Source organism: Gymnoscopelus braueri (genome assembly GCF_963280865.1).
Source record: "Gymnoscopelus braueri genome assembly, chromosome: 5".
Taxonomy (NCBI): domain Eukaryota; kingdom Metazoa; phylum Chordata; class Actinopteri; order Myctophiformes; family Myctophidae; genus Gymnoscopelus; species Gymnoscopelus braueri.
In genome coordinates, this window is record NC_137606.1 from 2,997,680 (window position 1) to 3,018,327 (window position 20,648).

Here is a 20,648-nt window from a genome sequence, read left to right on the forward strand (position 1 = left end):
TTTCATTGTCTTGCACAGCCACAGATGTATATCCGAGGAGATGGATGTTTACACCCTCCCCAAGTCCAAACAGTAGAGGTCAGAAAGTGACACATACTACAGTACATGGAGAATTGGGGAAATGGACTACGGGAGAAAAAAAGAAAAGAAAAGAACATATCACACACTGTACCAGGAACCCACCGCCCCTAAGTTGAGCATTAGCTGACCTGGAGGTGATTAAAAGGCAAACGACCTATTTAATGAGGCAGAACCACACAGCTCTGCTCTGCCCTGTCACTCTGCACTCAGACCACTTGGAGGAGGAAGACTTTGACCCGCTTTGGCTAATTACCGACTAGCTGTCGGTCTCTGCCCTGAACTGTGTCTTCACCATGGCCTGTACATGTGTGCGCGCGGTTTCGATGAAGCTAGTGATAGAAGTGGTGATGGGGGGGCACAGAGTACAGTGAGAGAGGAGATGAGAGGAAACGAGGACGCAGCAAAATCCTCAGTGTGAATGTAGAGTATAAAATACCCATTTGGGACCCTTTGCAAAAAGTCAGATAGCCTAAGTGACAGACATGGCAGGAGAAACGATGGCAGGTAACGTAATTACAACACATTATAGTGCGTGCGTGCGTGTTTTCTCTCAGTATGATGCTGTCAGTCCAGTTCCAGAGCCGGCCAGCAAGCTCCTCTGTCTCATTTTTCTCTGCCTCTTCCTGTGGGGTGGCCGTTACAGTTAGCCCCCTCAAGCAATTCTACACACACACACACACACACACACACACACACACACACACACACACACACACACACACACACACACACACACACACACACACACACACACACACACACACACACACACACACACACACACACAAAAACAAACAAACAAACAAACATACGCATACATACACACACCTACTCAGTTTCCATCCATCCAGACAGGCAGAAATTCATTTTCAGCCCTGCTCAGGGGCTTTGTTGAGTGGGCTCCAGCCCCAAACGGCAGCACCATGCTGGGGCCGTGGCCAATTTAGCAGACTGGCGGGAGAAGACACCAGGCCTGCCAGCAGCCTCGAGCTAACGCTGTCCCCAAAGAACTGCCAGCTCCACAGGGGGAGATGGAATGGTCACAAAGTGGGAAAATCTAATCCAGTGTGACTGGTCTTTGTGATGTCCTCAGCCTCCGCGGGGTGTATTTGTGACAACTTGCCACTGTTGGAACTGTTATTGGATTAAATGGTTGACGTCGAAGATAACGGACAAATACAACAGAACTATGGCAATTAACGATAGATGATGCTAAGTTGGGCTCCTACACGCACAGACATGACACTATGGGTTTTATGCACTCAATTCTATTTTTGTTCTCCCCCTTGTACTTGCTGTCACCCTCACTTGATAAGTGACAAAAGCATTAGGAATGCACCATACCTGCATAGGGGACTGGGGCATCTTTGTCCAGGGCCACCAGCGGAGGGTCAAGGAGGACAATGTCTGTGTTCTCTGTGATCACCCCATGGTACGACGTCTCGATCCACGGCTTGTGCTTGTTCACTGTGGACAAAGAAAGGAAAAGGAGACATATGTCAGTGAAAAGGTTGTGCAGTGTGGTACGAGGTGCAGTACAACTGACAGCCTGGATGAGCCTTGAATACTGTTCCCTTTCATTCCACTTCAGACTGCTGTAGCAGGATAAGCAGCTGAAAGCACACACACAAAAACACACACTTTAACAATTACCTGCATGCATGCCCGAATGCATGTACATACAGTACACAAATGCGTGCACGCACGCATGCACGCACGCACGCACGCACGCACGCACGCACGCACGCACGCACGCACGCACGCACGCACGCACGCACGCACGCACGCACGCACGCACGCACGCACGCACGCACACACACACACACACACACACACACACACGAGTGCATGTGCTCACACGCACAGTGTCATTCTCGCCTTGGCAGCCATCCTCCATTCTCCTTTTCTGCAAGACCCACTCATTTTGCTAATCTCCTCTTTACCTCCCTTCTCTCTCTCTCTCCTTCTTTTCAACTCAAATGTTCCCTGCAGGTTTCAAAGCACTGCGCCAGGCTTGATCAATGACCACCATTGAGCAGCCAGCAGAGGCCGGTTTCGTTGAGTCGAGCCAAAACAAAGTTCATGAGCTGTGGGCCTGATTAAGGGGCATAATTGAGTAAAAGCCCCTTGGGCAGCATCGTTGGTCCACCGTGTTTCAATCAAAAGAGGTATTAAGGAACAACAGTAGCCCTTTTCTCCTCAAATCCCACACTTAGAGGTTTTGCTGACTCGGTCAGAAGCAAATCAGAAACTGTACCCTGTCCTCTTCTCAGTCTCAAGTTCAGAGTGGTGAGTTGATAATGATGAGAAACATCAGTGTGTGTGTGTGTGTGTGTGTGTGTGTGTGTGTGTGTGTGTGTGTGTGTGTGTGTGTGTGTGTGTGTGTGTGTGTGTGTGTGTGTGTGTGTGTGTGTGTGTGTGTGTGTGTGTGTACCAGGGCCAATTGTTCCTAAACATATTATGTTGTTTTATGGGGAATTAAGTGCTTTAACCTAGTGGCAGCAAAATAAGAATAATGAATACATAAAACCTCGTTTTGAATAAGGCTGTATTGAATGATTGCCTATCTAGCAATCACAGCCAAAGATTACCTCAATTATTCAGTAAATAGTGATAATGACCCCTTGACAAAGTAGGCAGAGAGCTGCAAATTAAACTGTTAGAAACCCATTACGGGTCATTCTGCTGCATAATATCAATGTACAAAGACCTTCATTCAACACATGAATCCCATTTATGGTAAAGACACTAAGGGTCAGATTTACTAAGCATTTTGCACCTCATTTCAGATGCATTCTGTAGCAACATTGGTGCAATTTATTAAACAGACACATCAGCCTAGAAAGGCAGTTTGCTTGTCATTATGTGCAACACAATGCGCTCTCCTATCTCCAAAAGAGGCGGGACATGCCATACGGCTGAAAACGAGCTGTGGCTTCTGATTGGTCTGTGGTGCGGGGCGGGACAAAAACACCAGTGTGATCGTTGTGATACGTGATTCGTTTGAACAACATCCAATCTGCAACGACGTTGCCTACGTAACATATGTAGTTCCAGTGTAGTTCTGCAAAACGAGTCAAATAGGAGCCTTTCCAGACTGAGAAACGAAGTGAGAAAAAAAAAATCTGCCGAACGTAGTGAAGCAGGCTGGATCCCAGGCTAGGATTTTTCTACCCTGCCAAGTACTTTGCCAGACAAACCTGCCTAGCCCCCCCCCCTTCAAAATATAATTTTTGTGTGGTATACGAGATGTGACACTTGGAGGCTGATAAAACAAGGAAACAATCCCCAGCTACATTCTCAGTCTTCTTCCAGCTTAAAGCCCCAACGACCATTACATCATTCACACAACAACACAACAAATAACCACCCCTGGGACTGGCACCAGGGCCAAGGGCAGGCTGACCTTGAGACTTTATCTTTTCAGAAGCTAGAGCACGGTACATGTTTCACTACTTCATGCCTTATCTCCTTAAAAACACCTGTGCCATTCTAGTGCACGAGTACAGTGCACACACTAGAGCACGGGACATCTCTTACTCTAATCTCGCTGTCACGTGTTAATGACATCAGTGTGCGATATCAGCGTAATGACTGCATGTATGGGACGGAAAGGTATTTCATTGAGAGTGATGAGGGCATTAGGAACACGCACACCATATAATAGACACAGCGTGCTGATGGGGGGGACGCTACACGTCATCCCACGCCCCATTTCTCTCGCTGAATAAGAAATACAACGCTGACCCCTTTGCTAATGGACAGTGGCCCCTTTTTCTTTTCACAACACAACAATGTCCCTGAGGCGTTCCCTTCACCAGCTGAGGAGACAGATGGACACGCTGCTTTCCTTTAGCAATCACCGCAGGTTACCGGCAGGCAGCGGAGGTAGAGATGTGAACGGAGGAGGAATTCTGTTGCAGAAGTCTCCCAGGGGAGGCGTTTCAGCTGCTTGCCACAATCGAACCTGCCCGCTGCAATCGCTAATGCCGCACCGCTAAGTGATTAGCCAAGCCACATCCTCACATCTAAGCACAGTTAATCCACAGATCGATATCAAAGGGAACATGACACCTGTACGACCCCTGTTGGGCAGCCCACAGCGCTTGGTTGTGTCAGTAGCCAACTCCGACAACTCGTTCTGGTTGTTGTTGTGCTGTCTTTACCGACCGTGTCTTTATTCAGCATGAAAACACACTTGCAGGAATGTCTTTTTCGACCAACGGTGTGCTTGAATTCTGCAGTTATTTCCGCTGCTTTTTCAGTAGACAGCATTACAAAAACATTCCCAGCTAGAACTTGGACCTTCACTCCACATGACCCCAATTTCTAAGAACAAACACCTTCATTGGGTACGTAGAATCAGCTGTAAGAGGTGTGTGAATATAGGGAGGTCAATTTACCAGCATGGCACTAGAGGTAAATATATTACCCTTTTATGATCATGTTGACACGCATCACTCAAGGTTAATTTTCAACAACAACAGAAGAGACTGGGACAAAATTCCAGTTGACAGCATGGCGCGCACACACACACGCACACGCACACGCACACGCACACGCACACGCACACGCACACGCACACACACACACACACAGTAACTGGATTGAAACACACAAATTATAAAACATGGACACTTTGCATTTCCTTGTTTGATCCAGGCTTACAGTATGTGAATTATTATGTGTATTAGATTAAATGAATGTCCTGAATATCCTCTGATAGGAATTGTATTGTACTGTGATATACTACCATGTGCGAGACAAAATGAAATGAAATACAATGAAATGTTTGCTGTTCTACACACCTGCGCTGGGATTCAAATGTCATGACATTCTACCACCACATATTGAAGAGAAAAAACCCCACAATGTCAGTTGAAAGAATCTACAGAGAACAAACAAAACAACATACAAGATAAGATTATGAAGTGGTTGAATGTAAAACTAGAAAAGTGTGCTCCTCCGAGCGCAGATCTCCGCCGGGACAGGTTATCTGCCCAGGGCCCGCAAACTTTGGAAGTCAATCCAATGTAAATGGAATATGACAAATCTAACCGATACACTTTTATCACATGACTCCAGAGACAATGTGTACCGGTTTGTGTGTTTTGTGCAAAATATGTAGGAATAGTAGCAAATAGGAGAAAACGCAAAATGGTAAAAAATTGAGTCAGGCAAAAATGGGCGGGGCCTATATGGCATGTTGCATTATGATCAAAGGAACAAACTTGATTGTATGACCTACGGTTCAAGAGTTCTAGGCCGATTTGAAAAACGATTAGAACAGACATTCTCCCATGGCCTACTGCGAGTGAGCGTGCAAAGTTTCAACACTGATTGGTCCAGCGGTGCCGGAGATTAGCTGTTCACAGACAGACAGACAAACAGACAATCACATGGACGGGCATGGGCGAAAACATAATTTCCGGCCTTCGGCCGTCTGGCCTGGCGGAGATAATTTGGTTCTTCCTGTTATGCAACAAAACACCCACTTCACACAATTGTCCAACATTGTACTGAATACTGATATGCTGGCACAAATGAAACCACTGAAACCAGCTTGGTCTCAGTGGATTTGACCTTGGTGTATAATTCAGTGTGTTTTGAAAGTGTCTGCCTGCTTTGAACCGTGAAGGATGCCAATCAGTACCTCTGCCAGGTTATTCTCTTTCTTCGAGCCTGGATGTAGCAGAAGTGTTTCAACCAAATGGAATTCACTGATAAGAGTGAAAAATGATAGGCGCTATCAAAACAATAATAACCATTTGTCTTTTGATGTCATCTTCTTCACAAATGAGCGGAGTTAAAGGGCACCGAGTCATTTCGCCGGTTGCTCAAATCAATTGCCTTCCAGACAAGCGATAGCGCTGCTGCGGCGCTAATACAGTACTAATTCAAACATGCTCTATGCGACAGCTGAGAAGTGAACACCGCCGAGCAGGTACCTGCCCTTTATCGTCATCTGCTGTCAGCGAGATCCACCATTTCAGTGCTAATTAAGCCATTCAATCCGGGAACGCCTCTGTGTCATTTTAGATTTGAGCTATAACTATTATTCTATACTTTGGCTATTCAAAAATAGCAGATGTATACAAGCTCATATCAGATATGTGAACATTTGTAACCCAAATGTTCACTTTAAAAATATATATATTCAAAGATTTGCACACATTTTCACGATTTTCCAAAAATAGCAGATCTACAAGCTCATGCTATGAGCTTGTAGATCTGCTATTTTTGAACAGCCAAAGAAGCCTAAAATGACAGAGACGCGTTCCCCGGATTGAATGGGTTAAGCCAGCAGTGGAGACGGTGTGTCTAGACGTGACATTAGGCCACGGGCACATGGCGGAGGTCCTCTATATGCTGATTAATCTGTGACCGGCGGACGCCGTGGTTCTACGGTAAGGGGTGCCTGGTGGGGCACCTCGGTTTAACAATCCCAAACAGTCCCCACGGGGAATGGCCGAATCAGTTGTAATGAAAATGAAATATGTAGGAAACTAAACTCTGATAGATAAGGTCGACTAAAAGGGGTCACCATGAATACGTTAGCATAATGAAAATTAAACTGTACTGTACTGCAGTCAGCCATTAGCGCGACCAAACAGACACCTGTGGCAGGAGGCCATGCCGGCTTCCAGAGACGCAGGGATGTCCATCAGAATTATCGAGCAACTTTCCTCCAGCGTGCCAGCAGAAAGGCCCAGTATTGTAGCTCCATCTCCCTGTTCCCCTGCCCTCACCTTCAAACACTATTATACCGTACCTTCCCTATTGTCTCTGTTTCCTTTGAACCTTGGAGATGTTGGTAAACTTTCATCTTCTCTTTGCCCTCTGTGCTACTTGTTAGGAAGCATCTAGAAAGGGTTTCAATAGATAAGGAACGTTACCAGATTTCTTTAGGGGTGTGTGTGGGTGGTGGGGAGGGAGGTATTTTTTGTAAACCTGCAGAAGTGGAGTCGTGGACTGCTCTTCGGTTATAAGTAGCATGACGTCATGTATACAAAGTACATTGCCTTGAATATCTCTAGCCTTGAATAGAGCAACGATATCATACGGTATGTTGTGTCAGCAGCCTACTGTACTTGAGCGCAGCAACAGAGCCAATAATAATAATAAATATAGCTGCAAGCAGCGATAATCGGGGCCAGGGAATAGAGAGAGAGAGAGAGAGAGGGAGAGGGAGAGGGAGAGGGAGAGAGAGAGAGAGAGAGAGAGAGAGAGAGAGAGAGAGAGAGAAAGAAAGAAAGAAAGAAAGAAAGAAAGAAAGAGAGAGAGAGAGAGAGAGAGAGAGAGAGAGAGAGAGAGAGAGAGAGAGAGAGAGAGAGAGAGAGAGAGAGAGAGAGAGAAAGAAAGAAAGAAAGAAAGAAAGAAAGAAAGAAAGAGAGAGAGAGAGAGAGAGAGAGAGAGAGAGAGAGAGAGAGAGAGAGACGAGATAGATTGAAGAGAGAGAGAGAGACGGAATAGATTGAAGAGAGAGAGAGAGAAACGGAATAGATTGAAGAGAAAGAGAGAGAGAGAGAGAGAGAGAATCGGAATAGATTGAAGAGAGAGAGAGAGAGAGAGAGAGAGAAACGGAATAGATTGAAGAGAAAGAGAGAAAGAGAGAAACTGAATAGATTGAAGAGAAAGAGAGAGAGAGACTTGGAAACGGAATAGATTGAAGAGAGAGAGAGAGAGAGACATGGAAACGGAATAGATTGAAGAGAGAGACATGGAAACGGAATAGATTGAAGAGAGAGAGAGACATGGAAACATAATAGACTGAAGACAGAGAGAGATGGAAGCAGAACGGATTGAATGGAGATCTCAACCTATTGCCATTAACAGGAATCGAACCCTCGACCTTCGGATTGACAGGCTGCAACACTACCTATAGTGCTATAGCTTTGTACAGATTGAGGTTGTCTGTTGAAGATAAAAGTGAACCAGTGAAAGCAGCCGACCTACAAGCTCAGAAACATGTTGCTATCTGAAAAGTTGTGAGATTGTAGATCGGAGAGAGAGAGACATGGAAACGGAATAGATTGAAGAGATAAGGATAATTCCTTTAACAGGTCCGTTCATGAAAGTCCTTGCGGTCTTGTTTCCAATGAGGGCCTGTGAGCAATTAGGGGTTAAGAGTCTTGCTCAGGGACAAATTTCATTTGCTGGCCTGGCCTGGAATCGTACCTGAGGCAACTAGGGCCTCTGGCTCCCTAGGCTGGCTCACTAACCACTCAGCTATGGCCGCCCCTCAAGAGAGAGCGAGAGCGAGAGAGAGAGAGAGCGAGAGAGAGAGAGAGAGAGAGAGAGAGAGAGAGAGAGAGAGAGAGAGAGAGAGAGAGAGAGAGAGAGAGAGAGAGAGACATGGAAACGGAATAGATTGAAGAGGGAGACATGGAAACGGAATAGATTGAAGAGAGAGAGAGAGACATGGAAACAGAATAGATTAAAGAGAGAGAGAGACATGGAAACATAATAGATTGAAGAGAAAGAGAGAGATGGAAGCAGAATGGATTGATTGGTCATCTCAACCTATTGCCATTAACAGGAATCGCACTCTCAACCTTCGGATTGACAGGCTGCAACACTACCTATAGTGCTATAGCTTTTGTCACAACCCGGCCCGTGGGCCATGACAAATAGAGGACACGATGGCAGTGTTTAAAGTAACAGGAATTTATTGACCAAAAGGAACTAAAATAAAGCTTTACAAAGGAATGAGGTGTGTAGTTCAGTAATCAGTAGTGTCAGCAATGTATGGATGTGTGTTCAATGTAATGTGGGGTGTTGTAAAGTGTGTGAACTCAATCAGGAACAAATAAACAGAAGGGTGCTGTCATCTGGTAGGGGACAACTCCAATGGCTGGCAGTCACTCTTTTATAGGGCTGCAGGGAGCACTGGCCAGGTGCTCCCAATGCACCTAATTAGGAACCCCAGGTTGGCCGCGCCTACAGGAGATCTGTGGGAGAGATACACAGAGGAGTACACCATACACCACACAGGCCCTGCAAGCCAGGCCAAGGGGCCGTGACACTTTGTCCAGGCTAAGGTTGTCTGTTGAAGATAAAATTGAACCAGTGAAAGCAGCCGATCTACAAGCTCAGAAACACGTTGCTATCTGAAAAGTTTTGAGATTGTAGATCGGCTATTTTCAGAATGAAGTATGTCATACATTTCAAAAACATACCTTCTCAGATAAGCATTTCATGTTATCTTTATCAATTGCATATGTATTCATTAATACAGTCTTGTTGTTTGCAATGCACTTTAAATGAAGTCTCCACGAAGTGAGGCTTGAACCGGCAACCTTGATGTTGTGAAACATTCACTTAAGCGGGAAGCCATTGGACCAACAGACCTGATCCAGTGAAAACGGAGGTCAAACAGATGATACCATTTCACGCAAATAACTGAAAAATCCTAGGTTTAAGTGTTTTTCAAACTGCTCAAAATTGCGGACAATCTAAGGGCGGAGAGAGAGACATGGAAAAGGAATAGATTGAAGAGAGAGAGACATGGAAACATAATAGATTGAAGAGAGAGAAAGATGGTAGCAGAATGGATTGATTGGCCGTCTCTACCTATTGCCATTAACAGGAATCGATCCCTCAACCTTCGGATTGACAGGCTGCAACACTACCTATAGTGCTATAGCTTTGTCTAGGCTGAGGTTGTCTGTTGAAGATAAAATTGAACCAGTGAAAGCAGCCGATCTACAAGCTCAGAAACACGTTGCTATCTGAAAAGTTTTGAGATTGTAGATCGGCTATTTTCAGAATGAAGTATGTCATACATTGAAAAGACATACTCTCAAATAAGCATTTCAGGTTATCTTTAACAATTGCACTTGCATTAATTGACACAAGTAAGACGCGCGAAGGCTGGAAGCGAACGCAGATTGACTGAGGCTGCTATATTTCAACCACACTGTAGTAGTGCACTCTGCCGCACTCTGCCGGCTGTATACAGGCAGAGTGCATGGGGGCGCGAGCCAATGAGAGCGTGAACACACGCTGTATACAGGCAGTGCAGCTGCTGGCATTTAGGCACGGATTTTCGAGTCACATGGGGGCGCGAGCCAATGAGAGCGTGAACAAACACGGAAAGACCATAAATAAGGGACAGACACACACACACACAACCCAAGCACGGTGATATAGTAAGCTCCACTTGGTCGGAGGCCTCCTTCCGCGTTCGCAACAATCATGTTGTGTGCAATGCAACTTAAATGAAGTCTGCATCAAGTGAGGCTTGAACTGGCAACCTTGAGGTTTTAAGGCACACACTTAAGCGAGAAGCCATTGGAACAACAGACCTGACCTGGTGAATATGAGAGAGAGATAGAGAGAGAGAGAGAGAGAGAGAGAGAGAGAGAGAGAGAGAGAGAGAGAGAGAGAGAGAGAGAGAGAGAGAGAGAGAGAGAGAGAGAGAGAGAGAGAGAAAAACGGAATAGATTGAAGAGAGAGAGAGAGAGACACGGAAACATAATAGATTGAAGAGAGAGAGAGATGGAAGCAGAATGGATTGATTGGACATCTCAATATATTGCCATTAACAGGAATCGAACCATCAACCTTCGAATTGACAGGCTGCAACACTACCTATAGTGCTATAGCTTTGTCCAGGATGAGGTTGTCTGTTTAAGATAAAAGTGAACCAGTGAAAGCAGCCGATCTACAAGCTCAGAAACACGTTGCTATCTGAAAAGTTTTGAGATTGTAGATCGGCTATTTTCAGAATGAAATATGTCATACATACTTCATACCCTCTCAAATAAGTATTTCAGGTTATCTTTATCAGTTGCATATGTATTAATTGACACAATTACTGGTAGTGTCTGTTGATATTTATAAGTATTTCTGTCCATTATGAACCAAGCCTCTGTGTTCCGAACTACTCTAGATCACTGGTTCACAAACCATTTACCAATAAAGGCATTTTTGTGTCTCCTCGGAACGAAAACTAGTGAAAGTAGCCGATCTACAAGCTCATAAAACGTTGCTATCTGAAAAGTTGTGAGATTGTAGATCGGCTATTTTCACAATGAAGTTTGTCATACATTGCAAAAACATACTCTCTCCAAGAAGCATTTCATGTTACCTTTAACAGTTGCACATGCATTAATTGAGAGAGAGAGACATGGAAACATAATAGATTGAAGAGAGAGAGAGAGATGGAAGCAGAATGGATTGATTGGACATCTCAACCTATTGCCATTAACAGGAATCGAACCCTCAACCTTCGGATTGACAGGCTGCAACACTACCTATAGTGCTATAGCTTTGACCAGGCTGAGGTTGTCTGTTGAAGATAAAAGTGAACCAGTGAAAGCAGCCGATCTACAAGCTCAGAAACACGTTGCTATCTGAAAAGTTTTGAGATTGTAGATCGGCTATTTTCAGAATGAAGTATGTCATACATTGCAAAAACATACCTTCTCAGATAAGCATTTCATGTTATCTTTATCAATTGCATATGTATTCATTAATACAGTCTTGTTGTTTGCAATGCACTTTAAATGAAGTCTCCACCAAGTGAGGCTTGAACCGGCAACCTTGATGTTATGAAACATTCACTTAAGCGGGAAGCCATTGGACCAACAGACCTGGTCCAGTGAAAACGGAGGTCAGACAGATGATACCATTTCACGCAAATAATTAAAAAATCCTGGGTTTAAGTGTTTTTCAAACTGCTCAAAATTGCGGACATCGAACCCTCAACCTTCGGATAGACAGGCTGCAACACTACCTATAGTGCTATAGCTTTGTCCAGGCTGAGGTTGTCTGTTGAAGATAAAAGTGAACCAGTGAAAGCAGCCGATCTACAAGCTCAGAAACACGTTGCTATCTGAAAAGTTTTGAGATTGTAGAACGGCTATTTTCAGAATGAAGTATGTCATACATTGCAAAAACATACCCTCTCAAATAAGTATTTCAGGTTATGTTTAACAATTGCACATGTACTAATTGACACAATCATGTTGTGTGCAATGCAACTTTAATGAAGTCCGCATCAAGTGAGGCTTGAACTGGCAACCTTCAGGTTGTGAGGCACACGTTTAAGGGAGAAGCCATTGGACCAACAGACAAGAACCCGTGAAAAAGGAGATCACACAGATGATAGTTTCACGCAAATAGCTGAAAAATCCTGGGTTTAAGTGTTTTTCAAACTGCTCAAAATTGCGGACAATCTAAGGGCGGAGCTTACTGGTCAACGTGATACATGTGTTCCTCATGAGTCAAGGCACATATGTAAACAGGTTTAATGGCTGTCGGCCAAACGAGGCATGACTTTTGCCTGTTTAAAGTTTGCACTTTCAAAAAATCGCTATAGCGCCCCCCTTTGACCAATTGGAGTAAGATTGGTTTCAGTAATATTTGGAATGACCCTCAACATTAACGCAAAGTTTCAAAGAAATGTGTGTCTGCATGTATGTGTTAGGGGCAGATGAATAATTGTCATAAAACTGCAATATTAATTGGCTCATTAAAGCTTCATTTTTTCACTTATGGAAAATCTTTTGTATAATTTTTTCGGCATAGGTCCAAAGTTCATGTGTAAAACGTTTCGTGCAGATTACTCAAAAATCCCAGGAGGAGATAGGTTTTAACTGTTTTTCATATAATTCAAAATGGTGGGAGATCTAAAGGTCAGAGGTCAAAAGTCAGAGTGTGAAAGTTGTTGATCATGAGTAGACGCATATGTATATTGAAGTTTCATGGCTGTAGGTCAAACAGGGCATGAGTTGTACCTGTTCAAAGTTGGCATTTTGCTATAGCGCCACCTTTTGACGAAAGATTGTGAGAATTATTTCTTGATAGTTTTTCATGACCATCTACCATATGGCCGAGTTTCGTAAAAAGCGACAGCACGGTTCAGCCAGAACTGCGAAAAGTGGCGGAAACAGAATACCTACAATAATAAGACAGGTCCAGAGCTGAGCTCTGGCCCCGTAACGCACTTTACATTCTTACGAATCTCAAAGTGCTACAGGTTTAAAAGCATGGCATAAAAACAGCATAGACAACCAAACTATTTCAAGGGACCCAACTAGGCTAGACAAAGGGTCCACATTTTTAAATTAAAACTAGGTAAAATACAAACAAAGGCCCAGGAAAAAAATAAGAAACGCTGACATCTTGACCTCCGCGCCGCAAAAATATAGAATCCATCTGGCTACTCGCGAACCTTCGGAAACATGTGAAAGGGTCACTTACACGCTCAGCAATTCTGATTACATTTTCACGTGCACACAAAATGTCAGTCACTTTACATCCTCTGGGATTTCATTGAAAAACACGAATTGCCAAGGAAAGAATTATATTCCTGTACTCTGCTCCCCAGTTTTTTTTGTCTCTATTTGGTCTTCTGTGGTGGGAGATAATTATGAAGTTGTTAATTTGAAAAAAATAAGAAAACGCTTTGTTAAAAAGGTAGGTTTTTGGTCCATTTTTAAAAGCATCAAGGTGAACAGCATCCAAATACAAAATGAAAATAAAAATCTGGAAATGTTTTCCACTGCTGTGTTGTTTCCTTGTTTTGTGTCTCTTTATCAGCTACGGACTCGGATCAAAAAGCCTTTTGTTTAAAAACAAAACCTGGAGTTTATGTATAGAATACAAAGCGATTGTTTCCCCCTTGTCGCCTGTTTTGATGTTTATATCATAGATAAGGTGGCGGCCAACAACATTGGATATTTGATACATAATGTTAACGTTGCGGCTCTGGAAGAGTAAAGGCAGCTCAGCTGTCAATGCTAGCAGCGCATACGGCACCTCAAAGCAGTCCCGCATTAGAATGAACCGCTCGTATAACTAATTATTAATGCGTTAAATCCAGTCTGAGAACTGCCGACGGTCACTTTGAAAAACAGAACGAGCGCGTAGCCTTATATGAGTTGCAATTATATACGGTCTTCATACAGTCTTATTTATATATTTATACAAGTTATTTAAAATGTTCCCTAAAGGGATAGTGGTTTATTTTCCATGTTAACAGTTAGCAATTTAAACATCCCATGCCTAGCGTGTGTGTGTGTGTGTGTGTGTGTGTGTGTGTGTGTGTGTGTGTGTGTGTGTGTGTGTGTGTGTGTGTGTGTGTGTGTGTGTGTGTGTGTGTGTGTGTGTGTGTGTGTGTGTGTGTGTGTGTGTGTGTGTGTGTGTGCTTTTCCCCATCAACATGTGATTGTGAGAGGTGCTTTTTTTCCGGCCCAGGCAGACCACAGTATAGGGCGAGTTCATTCCTCAGTCACTACAGATGAAGGCAGCAGGCTCCTACATCTGTTCAAGCATCCTGCCTGAGTCACGCCAAGGCCATCGTGTCGTTGTCCTTTTCAGACAATGACATCTTGACCTCCGCGCCGCGAAAATATAGAATCCATCTGGCTACTCGCGAACCATCCTCTGGGATTTCATTGAAAAACACGAATTGCCAAGGAAAGAATTATATTCCTGTACTCTGCCCCCCAGTTTTTTCCCCCCTCTCTATTTGGTCTTCTGTGGTGGCTAAGTGTAGTGGGAGATAATACTACAAAATTGACCGAAATAAACTAAACTGAACTAAACTAAACTAAACTAGTGACAGTAACTGACTTTGGACAACTATAATCTAGTGGCTAATTTTTTTACCTGGGTTACACCTTCTGATAGTTCTACTGAAATGTTGTCAGACATTAAATAAATAGGACTTTACGTTACCTTTCCTAAGCTTGCCCTTAACAATCAGCGAGCGCCCTCTTGTGGATACAATGGTACTGACCAGTTCAGACAACAACATGATGACAATTATACTAATACTAATAATAATAATGTGATTTCTGAGCTCAATTGTGTGTGTCTGTGTGCATGTAAGTGTCTGTGTGTGTCTGTGTGCATGTGTGTGTGTCTGTGTGCATGTGTGTGTGTGTGTGTGTGTGTCTGTGTGCATGTGTGTGTCGCCACACAGCTAGAGCTTCAAGTGCAGGAAACAAAACAAACACATTCAACCTGGAAGGTCATAAAAAGCACCAGGGTATGAGAAATACATATAGACTGTGTACACACACAGCACACACACACACACACACACACACACACACACACACACACACACACACACACACACACACACACACACACACACACACACACACACACACACACACACACACAGACACACACACACACACACACACACACACAAGCTCATGCTGTAATCAAGCCGTAATGAGAGAGGATCTGGTAAAGGTCATCTTCTGCTTGTTTTCTATCCACCTGACTAGAGAGAGAAGCCCCTGGCCTCCGTAGGAGAGCGAGGGAGGAGAGAGAATGGAGCAGGACTAATATAATCTGCCCGAGGTTTTCTGCTATGTAATTTAAGAGACTGTGTGGCCTGTTTGTGCGTGTGCTGTGGTGATGCTTTGCTTTCAGAGATGGGTTGTTATTAACCCACAGACATAGAGGAGAAAGGCGAGAACAGAGAGAGATGAAAGAGCTTTTATGCATTAGGGTGGATGTGGCCCAGGGTTATGCTGAAGGGCGATGGGAATCCATGCATCGGCAATTGCACAGATTAAGGGCAATGTTTTTTTTCTTCTACCCAGCCGATGCTATTGCCCTGTCCCCAGTGCCCACCAGGGTTCAGGTTATTCGTAATGTATACTGAGTCATACGCTGGTGTCGCTTAGCCAAAATAGCAGATCTACAAGCTAGTTTTGATTCAGTTTTAGTTATAGTCTTTCAAATCAAATTCCATTTTGTTTTAGTCATATTTTTGTCATCTGAAATGTTTTACTGTTAGTCTAGTTTTAGTCGCCTAAATATCATAAGATTATAGTCGACTAAATCTACGGTTGATTTAGTCGATTAAAATGTATTTTGGCGGTGTCTTGATGGCGCCTTGTAGATCTGCTATTTTCAGAGCGCAACACCTGAGCACAATCAAGCATAACATGACTTGTCTTTTAGTTCTACTGGATCTCTCTCCACTAGTCCCTCACTAACATTTTAGTCTAGTTTTTATTTGTTGACGAAATTGTCAACATATTTAGTCTTAGTTTTAGTCATCATAGCTTAGTTCTGATTTAGTTTTGATTTAGTTTTAGTCAGTGAAAAAAAGGTAGTCGAAAATCATTTTCCGTCATAGTTTTAGTTGACGAAATAAACACTTCGAAATGTCACATAGCGGCGTGTTGTGAGCTTGTAGATCTGCCATCAGGCTATGAGGTCGGCTGACCAACACCCGCTCCTGGTTGTGCCCAAAACGAAACACAAGACCAGAGGCAACAGAGCCTATGCAGTGGTTGGCCCCCCGGTTCTGGAACTCCTTGCCCCGCTGGACATTCGTTCCACTCAGTCAATATAGGTTTTTCAATCTTTATCAAAGACAACAAAAAGAAAATCTCCCTAGACCTTCAATGCGGTTTGATTGTGTAAACCCTGGCACTTATCGTATACTTTTGAAATGCTGTTTTGCGCTCCTGTTGTGTCATGTTTTATTGGCATGCTTCTTCAATTTTATATTTTAATTAATCTCTTCGCATGTTCTTGTTTGTTTGTTTTTCATTTAGCCCTTGTACAGCACTGACCTTGGTCATTGTAAAATGTGCTATTCAAATAAAGTTTCAGTTGAGTTGAGTTGTGGGCTTAAAAGGGATATTTCACTTTCAAAAAAACTTTGGGTCATTTTATCGTCTACTCAGGCTTTTTTTAAGTTGCTTGATTCACTATTTAGATATTTGATATACAATTTATCAGACACGCCCCTTCCTATACAAACCCATTGTAACTTCAAACTCCATTTTAACCATGTTAGATTCATCAGAAACACCCGTCCTTGGTTCTGGTGACTGATATTGTCCTTCTAATGCGTGAGGAGACCGTGTTTTTTCTATTATCTATTTATTTATTTTCTATTATAGTATTTTGGGGGGAAAATGAAAAAAATATATAATAAAATTAATGAAAAAGTAATAGAAAAAACACGGCCCCCTCATGTATTAGGAGGGCAGGATGAGTCACCAGAACCAAGGACGGGTGTTTTTGATGAATCTAACATGTTAAAATGGAGTTTGAAGTTACAATGAGTTTGTATAGGAAGGGGGCGTGTCTGATAAGATGAATATCAAATATCTAAATACTGAATCAAGCAACTTAAACACTGTCTGGGGGTCTCACAAAAGCCTGAGTACACGAAAATTACCTAATTTTTTTAAAAGTGAAATATCCCTTTAAGGTTTCAGTTTACAATAGGTCACAAGGTCTGGTCAGCTCATAGGCACTGGATTCGATTAGTAATGCCTGGAGGAGGGCACGGGATTCTGATGTATTGAGAAGGACATGCTGTATTAACCCATTCAATCCGGGAACGTATCCGTGTCATTTTAAGATTTCTTTGGCTATTCAAAAATAGCAGATCTACAAGCTCATAGCTATGTAGATCTGCTATTTTTGAAAAATATGTGCAAATCTTTCAATATATATATTTTTAAAGCAACATTTTGTAAAATATTTTGTTCCAGGGACCCCCAAGGAAGCAAGGATTTGAGTTTCCACTTTAAAAAATATATGTTCAAAAGATGCACTCGGTGCCGCGCTATGAGCTTGTAGATCTGCTATTTTTGAATAGCCAAAAGTATAAAATAATGGTTATAGCTCTAATCTAAAAATGACACAGACTGCGTTCCCGGACTGAAAGGGTTAATGCCATTATCTATCAGACCACTTTGTACTGAAGAGCTTCACCGGCCCAAATGATCCCCACGTGTGTATCATTAGAAGCCCATTATCTGGGCTCACTGTTGCATGTCCTATTGAGATCTTGGCGTTTCTCGCGCATTGCATACTGATGCTCACCAAAAGATGCGTCCACACAGGATCTGTGGTGGCGCTCGCACAACAGTGTGACAGGAGTTTATGTGTGGTAAAAAAGACCATGACATGGTGATCATTTTGGAAGCACTTTAAAGGGATAGTTCATCCCCAAAAACACTTGTGTGTGTGACAAGAGCAAAGCGAGTTATTGTAAAAGGATGTTGATTCCCTGAAAATGATGATCCAACAGACAGGGTCTACAGTTTGGGGGCTCGGACCAACATTGAGGTGCATAAAGGTCTACTCTACAGGGTGTAAATCCCTTTAGAAGGAGCTGACAGGCTACTGAACTGAGAGCCTCCACCTTCTGGACACACAGGTCAGCTACACACTGTAATCCTGTTCCTTCCACAATCACTGTGTGCGTGTGCGTGTGTGTGTGTGTGTGTGTGTGTGTGTGTGTGTGTGTGTGTTTCCTTAGTACTCCCGAATGTCTGCCCTGAGACTGAGAGGTCAGGGTTCGATCCCCAGCCGGGTCATACCAAAGACTCTAATAATGAGACCCAGTGCCTCCCTGCTTGGCACTCAGTATCAAGGGTCGGAATGGGGTAAGTCCCTGTGACATACTAGCGTCATGTCCAGGAGGTGTCCTTGTGCATCAAGCTTCCTCACGCAAAGGAAACAGGAGATAGGCTCCTGCCCTATGGGGCTCAGGGCTCGGCAAGGCTTACTTACTTACTCCCGAATGTGTGTGCGCGTGTGTGCGCGTGCTTGTGTGTGTGTGTGCGCGTCCCGCATGTGCGCGTGCGTTTGATGGGAGCGCAAAAGTCGAGATCAAACAACAACTACTGTGCACCCCATCAAAATGGCTTTTCTCTGCCCACGCAGACTATAGGCGAGTTCATTCCTCAGTCACTACAGATGAAGGCAGCAGGCTCCTACATCTGTTCATTCATCCTGCCTGAGTCCACCGCGTGCCACTGTCCTTTTCAGACAATGACATCTTCACCTCCGCACTTCTTTCCCTAGTACTCCCGAATGTGTGTGTGTGTGTGTGTGTGTGTGTGTGTGTGTGTGCAGTACAGTGGTGGAAAAAGTACTCTAATTCTTTACTTAAATAAATGTATCAATACTGCAATGTAGAAGTACAAAAGTGTTGGTATACAAAATGTACTTAAAGTACCAAACGTAGAAAATACTCATTATACTCAAGGTCCCATTTCACAAGTTTTCAAATGTATAAAATGTCTAGTAATCTTTTGAAAATAGCAGATCTACAAGCTCAAAATGCGTCGCATCGCAACGCATTGTGAGCTTGTAGATCGGCTATTTTCAAATGGTCGAAATGTATATAGGGCTGAAGTGGTCAATGTATGTTTTGTAATAATAATGCAAATCAACAAAATAACTAGTAACTAAAGTATTCAAATCATTGTAGTGGAGTAAAAGTACAGAAAATTGGAAATACTCCAGTAAAGTAAAAGTACCTCAAAATCGTACTGTAAACGTACAGTACTTGAGTAAATGTACTTAGTTACTTTTCGACACTGTGCGTGCGTGCGTGCGTGCGTGCGTGCGTGCGTGCGTGCGTGCGTGCGTGCGTGCGTGCGTGCGTGCGTGCATTTAGCCGCTCTAAATCTTTCTGCTATCACTCTAAAAATCTAAGGGCAGTCAACCAGGGGAGTGTGATGAGAGAGAAACAGTGCGCATCCTCCCGACACCTCTTGCACGCGATTACGCACATTCATAATCGACCAATTATTTTCCCGCTACCACGGATGAATGGAGAGAGGGAAGAAGGGGGAGGGCTTTCTTACACCGATGCTTTCCTCTACTTATACTCTTCAACATACAAAACACAACAAAATATATTGGGATCATGGAAATAAATGTTCACCATTTACTTTTGATAAACAGTATGTATACTGTATGTTGACTACTACAAATGCTGTATTACTATACTACTACTACTACGAATTTGATGTATTATGTGTATTATGTGTATTATGTGTATTATGATGTATTATGTGTATTATGTGTATTATGATGTATTATCTTGTGTCCTTGCTTGCTGTAAGTCGCTCTGGATTAAGAGTGTCTGCTAAATGCCTAAACTGTAAACTGTATAGTTACTCTAATACATTATGTATAATGTTTTGCCTGTATACTTCTATGTGTAGGAGTGATGCACACGTGAGGTATACTGTAGACCCGCTGACATGCAGTCGGTCCCTTAGAGTTTTAATGCTGACCTTCCCTGACAGATTCCCAGCCATAAACTCAGACAGCTGGGGCCACATTCTTTTCTCTGGGCATTTAAAATAGTTGGACCTTGGAGAAGGTTTCTCAAGTTGCTTGCACAGTAATTCAGGACAATCCTTTCCCCCCACTGTGTCTGCAGAATTATTGTGGAGGAGTTATCTTGTCTGTGACCCTGAAGCCAAGCATAATGAATTGTATTCAGCAGAGACATAGAGACCAGCCTAGGACATGAAGCACGTGTCAATATGATCTAACAAACAAGACACACACACACATGCACGCACAAAACACATTCAGTAACTGTACATACACATACTCTTAGCCAGTGGTCTTCAACAGGGGGTCCTCAAAGTAACGACAGGGGGTCCTTCAAATCTTTGTGTGATGGGGAACAATGGGGAACATTAGCCGAAAATGGTGCGGTGTGAGCTTGTAGATCGGCTATTTTAGGAGAGTTGGTGTGGAGGGAAGAAGAGCAGACCAAGTACTGAGCCAACGGTCAAGCTGACTAAATATTGAGGGTT

The 20,648-nt window shown here is 43.3% G+C and overlaps 1 protein-coding gene across 1 annotated transcript in view; it reads right to left on the reverse strand.

The window, feature by feature from the left end:
• The window catches only part of LOC308084888 (calsyntenin-2-like), a gene marked incomplete at its 5' end in the record, with an annotated part of 322,921 nt that overhangs the window by 168,789 nt on the left and 133,484 nt on the right, over positions 1–20,648 (reverse strand). The window contains one exon of the mRNA XM_080427850.1: positions 1,426–1,548. Coding sequence (XP_080283976.1) covers positions 1,426–1,548 — 123 coding nt within the window. The remainder of the gene's footprint in view (positions 1–1,425; positions 1,549–20,648) is intronic.